The following is a 13,035-nucleotide window of genomic DNA, read 5'->3' as shown; positions in this document are numbered from 1 at the left end:
GTGCTTTATTACTGCCGTGGGATGTTACGAGACAGGTAAGAGGTGAGTGTAGATCGTGTGCATTGAGCATAATGAAGTGGTTGGAAAACAGCTGCCGGGTGCTGAACAGCGTGGTGTTGGTAAACGCCTCGCAGAAGCCCTTCCCACACTTGTGTTGTGCAGACAGACGGGATTGTGTCCTCTTTGAAGGTCAACAAAACCTCGGGCTGCCTGTGACGGATAGAATCCATCTGCTGCAGCTTTCACAGGGAAACGCGTTTATTTCGAGGCAGAAGGTTACGTTTTTGCCGATGCCACTGCGTTCCATGGAGAATGACACTCTTTTGGGGGACAGCCACGTGCACCCTGGGACCCTCCATGGGACAGGTGTGGCCGGACCCCCGAGGGTGACCCTGCTAAGAGTAAACTCAGAGGTTGGAGAATCTGCTTGGACCCACTGAACCCACGAAACCACTTACGGGATGAATCCTTCAGGAGACAAATGTTGCCTGGGAGCCACTCGGTTGCTGTGGACTTGTTAAGCACCTGCTCTATACCCGGTGCCTGGATGTGTCCCATGAGCACAGTCCTGCCCTCAAGGAGTTCATGAGTGTGTGGTCCGGGTGTTCTGGTGGAAAGTGTGTCTGTGGGAGGGGCAGTTGCTCTGCTGAGCCCGCCCTGGGGTCCGCTTGGCCAGAGTGCATGGCCGTGTCACAGCCCCTTCCCACCCCAGGCCCCTGAGCTGCACGCCCCACTCCTTCCGCAGTGGACCTGGGATTCCAGAGCAGGCGTGGGCCGAGAGCGGGAGGCCGCGCCGCCGGGGCTCCTTAGATGCCAGTGTCAGCCGGTCCGTTGTTTCCTCATGAAGATATAGTTCCTGCGCTGCTGTCTTCCCGTCTTCTTCCCTGACTCGGTTCATTACAGCATCAGGACGGTTCCATTACCCAGTGTCAGGGGCGGTTTGTTCTTCGGGGCGGTGTAATTAATCTCTAGTTTTAATAAAGTGAATATTCAAATTATTGTGTACCAAGTTACATGAAATCATAAACATAACAATAAATTAGGATTTCTAAGCTGATGCACGAAGCTGAGTGAATTTTCCCCCTCTTAGCATTAGGTAACTCATATGTTCTTGCTGGCACCGTCCGCCATGGCGGTCGGGGGGTGGGGAGGGCTGGTCCATGCGTGACCCTCCCGAGGGGTGACTCTGCTGCGGTGCGTGGACTTCTGTCCCATGGAGGTGGATGCTGGTTCACGGTGACCAAGTGGGTCCAGCACACCGTTGGCGCTTGTGTCATCAATGTCCCCGACAGAGACACACATCAAAGCCATGCCATGTGCTTCTCTGCTCTGTGGGAGGGGACCCGGCTGAGAGGGGAAAGGGCCGGACGGATCCTGGCTGGGATTCAGCGCCAGCTTCAGGGCCGGGAGCACCTTTCATCCTATGGTCGGTGACCTGGAGGGATCGCCAGTCCTGGGGTGGGGGCTCCGAGCACCGCCAAGGGGTCTTCAGGGTCGGTGCCCACAGACTAGACGTATCAGGGGTCACTGGGGTGTCCCAGTGCTGGGGCATAGCTGGAAATGTGTACGGATGTGCGGACAAAAAGCTGGAGTAAAATGAGTCAAACAGCGGCAGTGCCTCCTTGGGAAGGGCTGGTTCCTGATGAAGTTTTGAGTGAGACAATCAGACCGAAATCCACCCTTTGCAGAGCAGTTCTGTGCCAGACATGCCTGCAAATCCAGAAGAACCCAGAGGAGGCTCTGTGGGCAGATGAGGGGGATTTGTACGGGAAAGTCCTCTTCCAAATGTCAGAAATGGGGGGAGGCAGCCCAGATGGGTTTAGCAGAAATGAACACGTGCATTTGGGAGCCGGGCTTGTGTTACCGAATTAAGTTGTGTGGATAACCCCCAGCCCGGCTGGACCAATTGCCTTGGAGGGAAAAGGTTCTTTGCCCCTTCGGATTTGTGTAGCCAAATAATGAAACCGAAGCTGAGATGGATGCAGCGCCAGCTTTTTTCAGTGGCCAAAGAATGGAGAAGCGGGAACTTGGTTCACAGGTCGACTTCTTGCCCACGTGGGGAGGGGTTTGATTTTAGAGTCAAGACAAAGGGAGGAGGGGTGAGGCCGAAGATGGGGAGGCCCATGCAGGGCTCTCCCAGGGAGCAGGCTGCCACCCCTTTGTATCCTTTTTCGGTCCCTGACTTCCAGTCATGGCATCATTCCGCTGGGTGTGTCATTTAGTCACTAATGTAGTAAAACCAGCCTAGCGTGAGACCCCGGGTCTGTGGGAGGTCAGGTTCATCACCGTCTTGGTCCCAGCTGGTTCCATCTGGTTTTTGGTTTTCTCTCCGTGTAGCTTCCTTTCTTCATCTCCAGACCCCGAGACTTAAAGATTTACGTTAGTTCCTGTTGGGGGGCAGGGAGGCGACGGGTTCTGATTGATGATCCAGTGTCAGCTGTGGCCACGCTGGTGCATCTCCCGCGAGCAGGCGTCACCCTGAGAGGCGGTGCTGCGATGCTTCGTCGGTCCACAGGTTGGACTCTGTGCTGAGCATCATCTTAGGAACTGAACGATGCTTCAGAAAGTGAAGACGTAGGTCCTTCTAGAAATGCTGTTTCCCAGTCTTCCCTTTCCAGTGCTTCTAGGTGCAGGACCATGAGGTAGGTGTAGTCACGGCCCAGCAGGGGAAATGAGGGGCGAAACTTCAGAGGGCTGTCACTTTTGTATGACACGCCAGACCAACACACTGCTGTTCTAGCATCCAAACAGTGGGAAACGGGAGATTCAAACAGAGAGTTTTACTTCTCCTGGGGCATTCCTCACAGCAAACTGTGCACATGTATCCCTCTCACTGCTGACTCTTAGGGACACATCCTGACATCATTTTCCTATTTCCTGATAAAATGGAGAAGAGGGGTTTCCAGGCAACCGCTCACCCCTTATGCCCAGGCTCACATCGCAGCTGAGCCAGGCCACCAGCGGAGCGCTGTAGCTCTCTGGGTCCCCTGGGCAAGGCAGATGCACACGTAGGTGATTGTGTCAAAAGGGGACACAGAAAGGGGGCTCTTGGGTCAAAGGGCATTGTCGGAGCCCTCCCTCCGGGGCAGGAGGCAGCAAGGTATGAGACTCTTGTTACTTGTGGGTCAGCGTGTAACGGGGGTTTGGGGGAGATGAGAGGTGTCGCCTGGGAAGGCGTTTGTACTTGCTCCGTGGTGTGGGGGGCTGGCGGCTCTGACAGGAGGAGAGGAGAGCCCCCCCTCCAGCTTGCAGGTTACAAAGGCTCCGAGGCAGGGCACAGTCTGGCAGAAGGGGCAGGGCGATGCCAATGACTGTGAGTGCAGGTTGCCAGGGTCGCCCACCCGCTACCCGTGGCTGTTCTTGGCAGACACACACTCCGTCAGCACCGGGGTGCTGCCTAGGTGCCGGGGTGGCAGAAAAGACAAATGTGGTGCGTGTCTTGCGCAGCTCACAACCCGCCAGAGCCGATCATGAAACGGATACTTTGCTGGGCAAGGTGAGAGCGGCCTTGGAGCTTGGGTGACCATCCAGCCCAGCTTACGGGTTTGCTTCCTCGGAACGTGGAAAACTTTACCAGCACCAGGAGCCGGATGTCTCCTTCAGAAAACTGCCGGAATGGCAAACACCAAGAAAGGCAAAGCAAAATCAAACACGTGTGCGGGAGCTTGGCAACGGCTTGTCACTTAGACACCAAGGCCCGTCACTGCTCTTCCTAAAAGGAGCCGGGTAAGCACTGACAGAGCTGGGCGTCAGGGCACAGGGACACGACGCCCTCAGAGCGCAGGGGAGGAAGGAAGAGCCTGTGCTCTTGACTCTGTTCCCCTTCCCTCCCCTCTGCCTGTTGTCAAAGCCTTACATGCTGCCAGAGACCCCACACCCTCCTCCTGGCGAAGCCTCCACATATGGACCACTGCCTGAAGTCACCCCCTAACCGGTCCTGTCTGCAGAAATAATTACCAGTTGGCAGATACACCGCCTGAAGGATTCCACCAGAGCTGAATCATATGCTAAACGGACATAATAAATGAAATTAGCCAATGACTGTTTGCTGTTTTGAGGACGTGGCTGAGAGGAGAGCACAGCATCTCCTGTGTATCAGGTGAGGTTCCTCTTCATCGGAAGACCTGCTGCCATCCTGGTGTTTCCTCCATACACTCTGCCTCCCAAGGTAAAGGTCTTCCTCTCTGCGTGGTGTCCTCAGTGTCAGACACTACAGGCGAGGCCTCCATCCTGCTCTTTTGTAAAGATTTGGAAGCTAAGTCTCTAGCATCTTATCTACTCTGCAGCCCACTAGTGGTTATAATTCTGGGGCTCCTCTGGTGCCAGAGCACGCCTTCCACACCAAGTATTCCTCCAGTAGGGATGAGGTCAGTGTTTTCTCCAGCACTGCCCTTCCCTTCTTCCTCTGGGGAATGCGGCCAGCGACAGAGAACCTGGGGCTGAGAGCAGCTCTGTTCCAGTGCAGGCCTAAGAGGAAGAGAAAACCCAAGGGAGCAGGAACAGACCAGACTGTCCAGCCTGAGCGGACACCCCTGAACTTGCACAGTCCCCAGTTAGCATCTCAGCCTGAGGCCGGATGGTTAGAGCCCCTGCCTGTCCCGCCGTCCCAGGGCCACCAGCCTTTCTCTTCCTTTTTTTTCTGTTGAATCCTGGGAAAAGCAAATCCAGCTGCTGGCTGGGTTCCAGTTTTGGAGGCAGGTACCGGGAGAGGTCAGTGGTCAGGGTGCCTGTGAGCACAGGTGGCCGTGCAGAGCCTGCCCGCCCTCTCCTGTGAGTCTATCAGTGTGTCAGTGACCGAAGGCCCCTGTGCAGATAGCAGGGTGGCCTCTGGTGGCACAAAGGAGAAAGTCCTCCAGACGCTCCAGCCCGCCCAGGAGTCTAGCTGGGATGGGGCACGCATTCAGCCAGGTGGGGCCCCAGTGCCAGCCCTGCAGAGGGATTTGGGCAGACCCGCCTGGCCTTGAGTCAGTCACTGAGTCCTGCTCTCCGGCGACAGACAGGGACCGCAGAAGTTCTCTTTCGTCCAGCTATCCTGGGGTCACTCAGACGAAAAATGCAAACAAAGCCCCTTTGCAGGTCAGGCCATCAGAGAGAGATCTGGAGGGAGGTGGCCGTGACGTGACGGAAGGGGCAGCACAGGGCGGGATGGCTGCAGCCCCCCGCCCCTGCAGCTGCCTGCCTGCAGAGAAGCACAGGGTTAATTACTGTTTTGCCTAAAACATTGATTTTTATTAGTGATGCTGATGGGATTGCATTTCTGGCTTATCTCTTAGCTGGCTTAGCAGGTTATTTTGGCTGGGCCTCTTATCTCAGTTTATTTACTCAACTAAGGGATTCTCTGCTGTCCTTTGGGGAAAGCAAGTTATGATAATTACTTATCAGTCGACACAGTTTATTGAGTACCTGCCTCATCTTCCAGGACTCAACTCAAGAAGCATCTCTGTGGGAGCAGCTGGCGTCCCAGGGCCCCTTCGGCCCCGCCTGTCTCCTGGTGGGTGATTATCTGTTTGCAGCAGTGTTTCCTATGGTAGCGTCTTCCTGGCCGAGCTGTGTGCCATCTGGCAGGTGGAGATGCTCCGTAAATGCCTGAGCTGGGGGCGGGGGGATGGAGTGGGAAGCAGGAAGTTGCCAGCAGCTCCCGCCCACACGGTGCTCCAGATGGGGATCAGGGGTTACCATTGGTCAGAGGAGGTTCCTGAGCCCCCCGTCCCACTTTGCAAGTTACCTCTCCCACCTGCCGGCCAGGGTTGAGCTCATCTGTGCTGTGTGTCCTGGAGGTTGGGAGCCAGATCCTGTTCCCACACCAGGTGCCTGGGTCTAATATCGACACACAATGCACCTGCGCAAGGCCTGAAGCTGGTGGGAGCTTGGCGGTGATAAGACCCCTTCTTTCCATCTCATCTCATCCACCAACTATGACAGTAATTTTGTCGACGTTGGTTATTAACTTTTTACCTCCACTGATATTATGCAGTCGATTTTGTGAACTAACTGGTGAGTGGTGCGTTTTTATATGGACCCAGATGGATTCAAAGCAGGTTAAAAACTATCTTTCCAGCGTCTTTTTTTAAAGAGGTAGATAAGGTTTACTTATTCTTTTTTCCTTTTTGGTTGACTTATCATTTCTGACAGCAAAGTCATGCGATGATAAAACTGTTCCCACACTTCGATCTGTAAAATGCTCTTGCCGTGGCACTGTTTCTTTTAAGTCACTGTTGTTACTTTCTCATTCTTGGCTGAAGGGTCATCTTCGTTTTGAACAAAAGATCAAGTTCATTCAACAAATTCCTCAGGTAGCCTATCACTGGGGTCATTGAACTTGGCTTTGAGAATCGCAGTTCTTTGAAGCCCTGTGTCACACCAGTGGAGCTGTCTCTGAACAGGGCCAACAAGTGGTTAAATTGCAGTGGAAACACCTGTGGTAACATAATGTCAATAAAGGAGTCTTGAAGGAGGGAAGCTGAATTTACAAAGAAATATTTGTGTACAGCTTCATAGTGTGTGGACTTTCACAGAATTGCCTCATTAAACTGACACATGCACACTCCAAATGCTCACCCTGTTTGGCCCTGAACAAGCATCCTGGAATGGGCAATAAATGCAGAAATTAACCTTTTACACACAGTTGTTTATAATAGGCAACACCTATTATGATGGGGGCTGGTTAAGGGAGCGTGGCAGATTTGTGTGGCGGTTCCACTGCCTGGAATACTAGTCTCTGATTAATAACTGGACTTGGGAAGGCCATTTAATGACAGGAGAAGTGGGAGGGCAGTGTGTGCAGTGTACTGGTGGTCCATCACCGGTACAGCCAGACCATGCCTCTGGAGACTCCTGGTTAGCTGCATGACAGAAGATCAACAGTGTTCAGCTGGGGGACCATAGGGACATTTTTAGATGCTTATTTACTCCATTTTATACCTTTTCTAGAATGTGTTTTTATTGTTAATTAAGACAATATACATTGAATAGTGTGGTATTTTTGCTGACTTTGAATCTGTATGTGACAACAGTGAGACACCACGACACACCTGCTGGAATGTCTAAAATCCAGGACATTGACACCAAGTGCTGTTGAGGATGTGGACTGACAGGAACTCCTTCATGGCTGGTGGGGATGCAAAACGGTGCAGACACTTTGAGAGACGGTCTGGAAGTTTCTTACAAAGCAGGAGTTAGTCTTACCATATGACCCAGCGGTCACACTCCTTGGTATTTACCCAAATGAGTTGAGAACTCATGTACAAACAAAGACATGCACACAAATGTTTATAGCAATTTTATTCATAATCATAAATACTTGGAAGCAACCAATATGTCCTTCGGTAGGTGAATGGGTAAACTGTGGTACATCCAGACAATGAAATATCACTCGGTAATAAAAAGAAATGAGCTATCTTGCCATGAAAAGACACAAAGGAACTTTGAGTACATACAGGCACACCGCTGAGATGTTGCTGGGTTGGTTCCAGACCACTGCAGTAAAAGGAATATGGCAATAAAGCAATTTTTTTGGTTTCCAAGTGCATATAAACGTTGTGTTTGCACTTAATACAGTCTATTTACTGTACAATAGCATAATGTGTAAAACAATGTGCATACCTTAATTAAAAATACCTTATTACTAAAAATGCCCACACAATCTGAGACTTCATCAGGTCGTAATCTTTGTGCTGGAGGGCGTTGCCTCGATGTTGACGGCTGTTGACTGGTCAGGGTGGTGGTCGCTGAAGGCTGGGGAGGCTGCAGCAATTTCTTAAAATAAGGATCTACCGCATCAGTTGACTTCCTTTCAAGGATGATTTCTCAGTAGCATGCAATGCCATTTGGTAGCATTTTACCCACAGTAGAACTTCTTTTGAAATTGGAGTCAATCCTCTCAAACCCTTTCACTGCCTTCTCAACTAAGTGTATGTCATCTTCTTTATCCTTTGTCTTCATTTCAATAATCTTTAGAGCATCTTCACCAGGAGCAGATTCTGTCTCAAGGAACCACTTTCTTTGCTCATCCCTAAGCAACTCCTTCCTCATCCATTAAAATTTTGTTGTGAAATTGCAGCAATTCACTCACATCTTTGGCTCCACTTCGAACTCTAGTTCTCTCGCTGTTTCCACCACATGTACAGTAACTTCTTCCACTGAAGTCTGAACCCCTCAAAGTCACCCATGAGGGTTGGAACCGTCTTCTTCCAAACTCCTGCTACGGTTGATGTTTTGATCCCTTCTCACCAATCACAAGTACTCTTCATGGCATTTTGAAGGATGAATCCTTTCCAGAAGGCTTTCCATTTACTTTGCTTAGATCCACCGGAGGAATCACTGTCTATGGCAGCTGTAGCCTTGTGAGATGTGTTTCTTAAGTAATAAGGCTTGAAAGTCAAAATAGCTCCTTGATCCGTGGGCTGTAGAATGGATGTTGTGTTACCACGAAAACAACATTAATCTCCTCTCCATCTCCATTAGAGCTCCTGGGTGACCAGGTGCATTGTCAAGGAGCGATCATATTCTGAAAGGAATCTTTTTTTCTGAGAAGTAGATCTCAACAGTGGGCTTAAAATGTTCAGTAAACCGTGTCGTAAACCGATGTGCTGTCATCCAGGCTTTGTTGTTCCATTTATAGCACACAGACAGAGTAGATTTAGCATAATTCTTAAGGGCCCTGGGATTTTCAGAATGGTAAATGAACATTGGCTTCAACTTAAAGTCACCAGCTGCATTAGCCTCGAACAAGAGAGTCAGCCTGTCCTTTGAAGCCAGGCATTGACTTCTCCTCTCCAGCTATGAGAGTCCTAGGTGCCATCTTCTTCCAATAGGAGGTTGTTTAATCCACACTGAAAATCACTAATGATCTGAGCTAGATCTTGTGGGTAACTTGCTGCAGCTTCTACTTCAGCACTTGCAACTTCACCTTGCACTTTTGTGTTATGAGATGGCTTCTTTCCTTAAGCCGCATGAACCGACCTCTGCTAACTTCAGACTTTTCTTCTGCAGCTTCCTAACGTCTCTCAGCCTTCATAGAATTGAAGAGAGCTGGGGACTGGCTCTGGATTAGGCTTTGGCTTAAGGGAATGAGGTGGCTGGTTTGATCTTCTATCCAAACCACTCAAATTTTCTCCACATCAGCAATAAGGCTGTTTCTCTTTCTTATCATTTGTGTATTCACTGGAGTAGCACTTTTAATTTCCTTCAAGAACTTTCCCTTTGCATTCACGACTTGGCTAATGGTCCAAGAGGCCCCACTTTCAGCCTGTCTCAGCTTTCGACATACCTTCCTCACTGAGCTCGGTCATTTCTAGCTTGTGGAGATGAACAGGCAGAGCACATGGGATTTTTAGTTTTGCATTTGGCAAAACTCATAGAATGTACAACATGAACAGTGACCCCTAATGTAAGCTATGGACTTTGGGTGATAATAATGTATCAGTGCTGGTTTATCCATTAATGGTAACAAATGTAGCACCCAACCCAAAAGGGCGATAAGAGGGGAAACCGGGTGTGGGGGAATATGTGGGAATTCTCTGTACTTTCTGCTCCGTTTTTCTGTAACCCTAAACCTGCTCTATAAAAAAATTAAATTACATTTTAAAAATCTGTAAATGCCCATCATAGGACATTTGGAAAATACAGAAAAGCAGAAATAAAAAGAAATTCAAGGATCTGGGAGTGAGCGTGCCCTTTCGATTTAAAGTGAGAGATGTGTGACTCTGTCCCTAAGAGCTAGAACATGCTTGGCATCTAACTGACCAAATGAAGTTTGTTGACCGAATGACTGTATAGTGTAGAAATGGAAATGACTGTATCATCGGCTTTGTTTACTGAGCATCGTATTGTGAGCTGCGGCAACGTGCTTCTCTTTAAGGCAGGAGTGTCCCCTGGTGACTGTGAGCCTTGTGAGGACACACGGCTCTGTGCACAGGTGACATTCAGGTGGGTAAAGAGCTCATCACACTTATTTCAGGGACAGTGGCCCAGGGCACAGGCTTCCAAGAAAGGGGGTTGCCACGGCCTTGTTTTCTGGCTGCTCATATGTTGCATGATGAAATGGCATCATCTCCGGGGACACCGGGCATCCGGTGCTGACCTCCCTGTCCCCCCTCTGCAGGTGGTCATCACAGCATTCTTACGCCTGTCGGCAGCGGCCCCACCTTTGCCATCACCACTGCCACCGCCACCATGGTCTCCGTGGACCCCGAGGGACTTGGGGGCCCATCCCCCTCCAGCGTGCAGCCTTGCCACTTCCTGACCCTGGCGCCCATCAAAATACCCCTGCGGACCACACCCTTCTCTGGTAAGTACACAGCCTGGTCTCTCAGAGCCTTGGGTTGCTTCGGAGTCCACAGCATGGAGACCAAGGCAGGGACCTGCCATCCCCCAGGTTCATGGTTCCCTGCGTGCTGGGGGCGTCGGGGGAGGGCTCATCCTCAGATCACGCAAACGGACCTCAGTTCCCTTGACCAAGGTCATGTTAGTCAACCCGGGCATTTTCTGCCATAAAGCAAAGTGTAAAGTTTCTGTTTGAAGAAATGAGACATTCCTTTACTAACTCTTCATGGGGAGTGATGCACATGACTGAGAAATTTCTAATTTTCGTGTGTGGGGCTTGGAAAAAAGCAAAGGCAACATGATGGAAAACAGTTAAGCATCGGAGTTAATAAAACACAAAAAAGTACAAAACTCAGACTCGCATGGGGCCCTCACTGAGCCATCCCTCCTGGATTGGCCAGCTGGGCCTGCTCTGAACACATGGAGTGGGGTCCTCCCCACCACGGCGGGACTGGTGCAGAGGTCCACCGAAGCCCGTGACTGAGGAAGAGACAGGGTAACCACCAAGGTTTGGAGCTCACCCGTTCAGCGGGTGTACTATTCTAAGTCCGCGGGGCGGAGGCGGGGCTGCCATACATTCTGGTGTTGTGAGCGATGCTGAGATGCAGGATGAGATGCGGAAGGCCTGGTCCTGGATTGGTTGCAACTCTGTTGTCCAAACATGTTCTCAGCTGTACGCGCACATCTGCTAACTGTCACCAGCACTCCACGTGTCCCAGCTGTCCTGGTGAGTGCATGTTTGGGTCTGTCCTTAAGTGTCACAAAAACAGCGTTGACTTGGAATAACCTTTAGTAAGTACTGGAGTCTTGGGAGCCAGCACTATTACTTGAGTTTTAGTTTTTCACATGATACAGTAAGACTTGGATAGAAATTCTGTGGAATTATAATATTAATTCTATACTAGAGTTAACCCTAGAATTGTATATTAGCACTATATCATTAATTGCTAGGTTATCAGTGATGGAAGCATCTCTAGATTGTGAGATACATAATCTTTTTTTCATGGTAGAGATAGATTAACCTGGTTTCATTACTTTCCAGTTTGGGGAGTGCTTTTGGTTTTCTGGTCATGTTTCTAGTAAAGCTGATGTGGTCTTCTCAACACTGGACCTTGGCTTCTGTGTTTCTATGTTGACCGATATATTCGTTGGTAATAGAATGTTGCATTCTCAAGAACAAAATCTTATTTCTGTTTCAGTGTGTTAGTGAACATGCAGTTAGGGTGTGACGGGGAGAATAAATAAAGCACATGGATAATCTCCTGTGTGGAACATAATTTACAGCTGTGTCAAGATTCTGGTTTTAAAATCCATCAGTCCACTGGCATTTATTAAGGATGACTTACTATTTTCTGAGCAAATTAATCTTAGAAAGAACCCAAAGCCAAGCCCTGTGTACCCCAGGGGCGGCTTCACTCTTCATGTCTCTTATATGATTTATAAAGTGACATAATCATTAGGCATCTTTCCATGTTGGCATTTTATAAGGCTATATAATCAAATCTGCCATAATGTGCATTCAGTTAGAAAAAGACAACCTCCATGTGATCTATCTTGTACAAAACTGCCGAAGTGGACAGTCAGAAGATGAAGGGGCCCTACGTAACAGGTGCTTCTGAAATGGCCTTTGTCTTGCTGGCGTTGGTCCCTTTGATCTGAAACTACAGGGGTTGAAACTGGGGCTGCGGGTCTGGACGAGTGACCCCAGCCCAGTGGGTGGTCCCTGAGCTCTTTGGCCAATCCCAGTGTTGGATATGGTACTGCCAGGGCTGCCCCTATAAGTGGTTCTCTGGCAGGGAGGACCACGTACCCACCTAGAAGTGTTGCCCTGACTCTCCTCTTTTTATTTTTTGTTTTAAAGGAGTAAAACTGTGGTTTTCTTTTTTTTTGAAGATGTTGGGGGTAGGAGTTTATTAATTAATTAATTAATTTTTGCTGTGTTGAGTCTTTGTTTCTGTGCGAGGACTTTCTCTAGTTGTGGCAATCAGGGGCCACTCTTCATCGTGGTGCGTGGGCCTCTCACTATCACGGTCTCTCTTGTTGCGGAGCACAGGCTCCAGACGTGCAGGCTCAGTAGTTGTGGCTCAAAGGCCTAGTTGCTCTGCTGCATGTGGGATCTTCCCGGACTGGGACACGAACCTGTGTCCCTTGCATTAGCAGGCAGATTCTCAACCACTGCGCCACCAGGGAAGCCCTGGCTCTCCTCTTGATGTTAGAAGGCATTTGAGAGAGACTGGCTAGGTCCCTGATGAAAACCTTCTCAGAATTTCCCTTGAATACTTTCTGAAAACCAAGCCTTGAAGGAGACTGAGGGCAGACAGTTTGTCCATCAGAGCTGGGGTTTTTTAACCCCTGTCAGTAGCCCCATGGAATGTGAGCCAGTGAGACTGAAGAGTGGATTGTCCTGATTCTCAGTGGAGGTCCAGGTATTCTGCTCAGAAATCCCTAACCCCCCTGAAAACAGATGGAGTGGAGGAGGGATGGGGATAGGAGAAAGGACGGCTGGTGGAGGGAGGGGGGCCAAGGGGATAGAATGGCATCGACAGAAAGAGAGATTTCATAGGCCCAGAAAAACACACCTCTCTGGAAAGTTTGCTCCATATTCAAATTGATTTTATAAAAGCACATGAACTTTAATTTATCTACAGATGAATAATCCTGCTTTTATTCAGAAGATAATAGTTCCCATTTTAGATAAATGAGTTAGACTAT

General features: G+C 49.7%; 1 protein-coding gene across 1 annotated transcript in view; it reads left to right on the top strand.

Moving 5' to 3' along the window:
• Positions 1-13,035, top strand: part of TCERG1L (transcription elongation regulator 1 like) — a 204,091-nt gene that overhangs the window by 29,542 nt on the left and 161,514 nt on the right. The window contains exon 4 of the mRNA XM_032608658.1: positions 10,137-10,288. Coding sequence (XP_032464549.1) covers positions 10,137-10,288 — 152 coding nt within the window. The remainder of the gene's footprint in view (positions 1-10,136; positions 10,289-13,035) is intronic.

This window comes from Phocoena sinus, chromosome 16, assembly GCF_008692025.1.
Source record: "Phocoena sinus isolate mPhoSin1 chromosome 16, mPhoSin1.pri, whole genome shotgun sequence".
Lineage (NCBI taxonomy): Eukaryota > Metazoa > Chordata > Mammalia > Artiodactyla > Phocoenidae > Phocoena > Phocoena sinus.
This window is presented reverse-complemented; position numbering and strand designations above follow the sequence as displayed.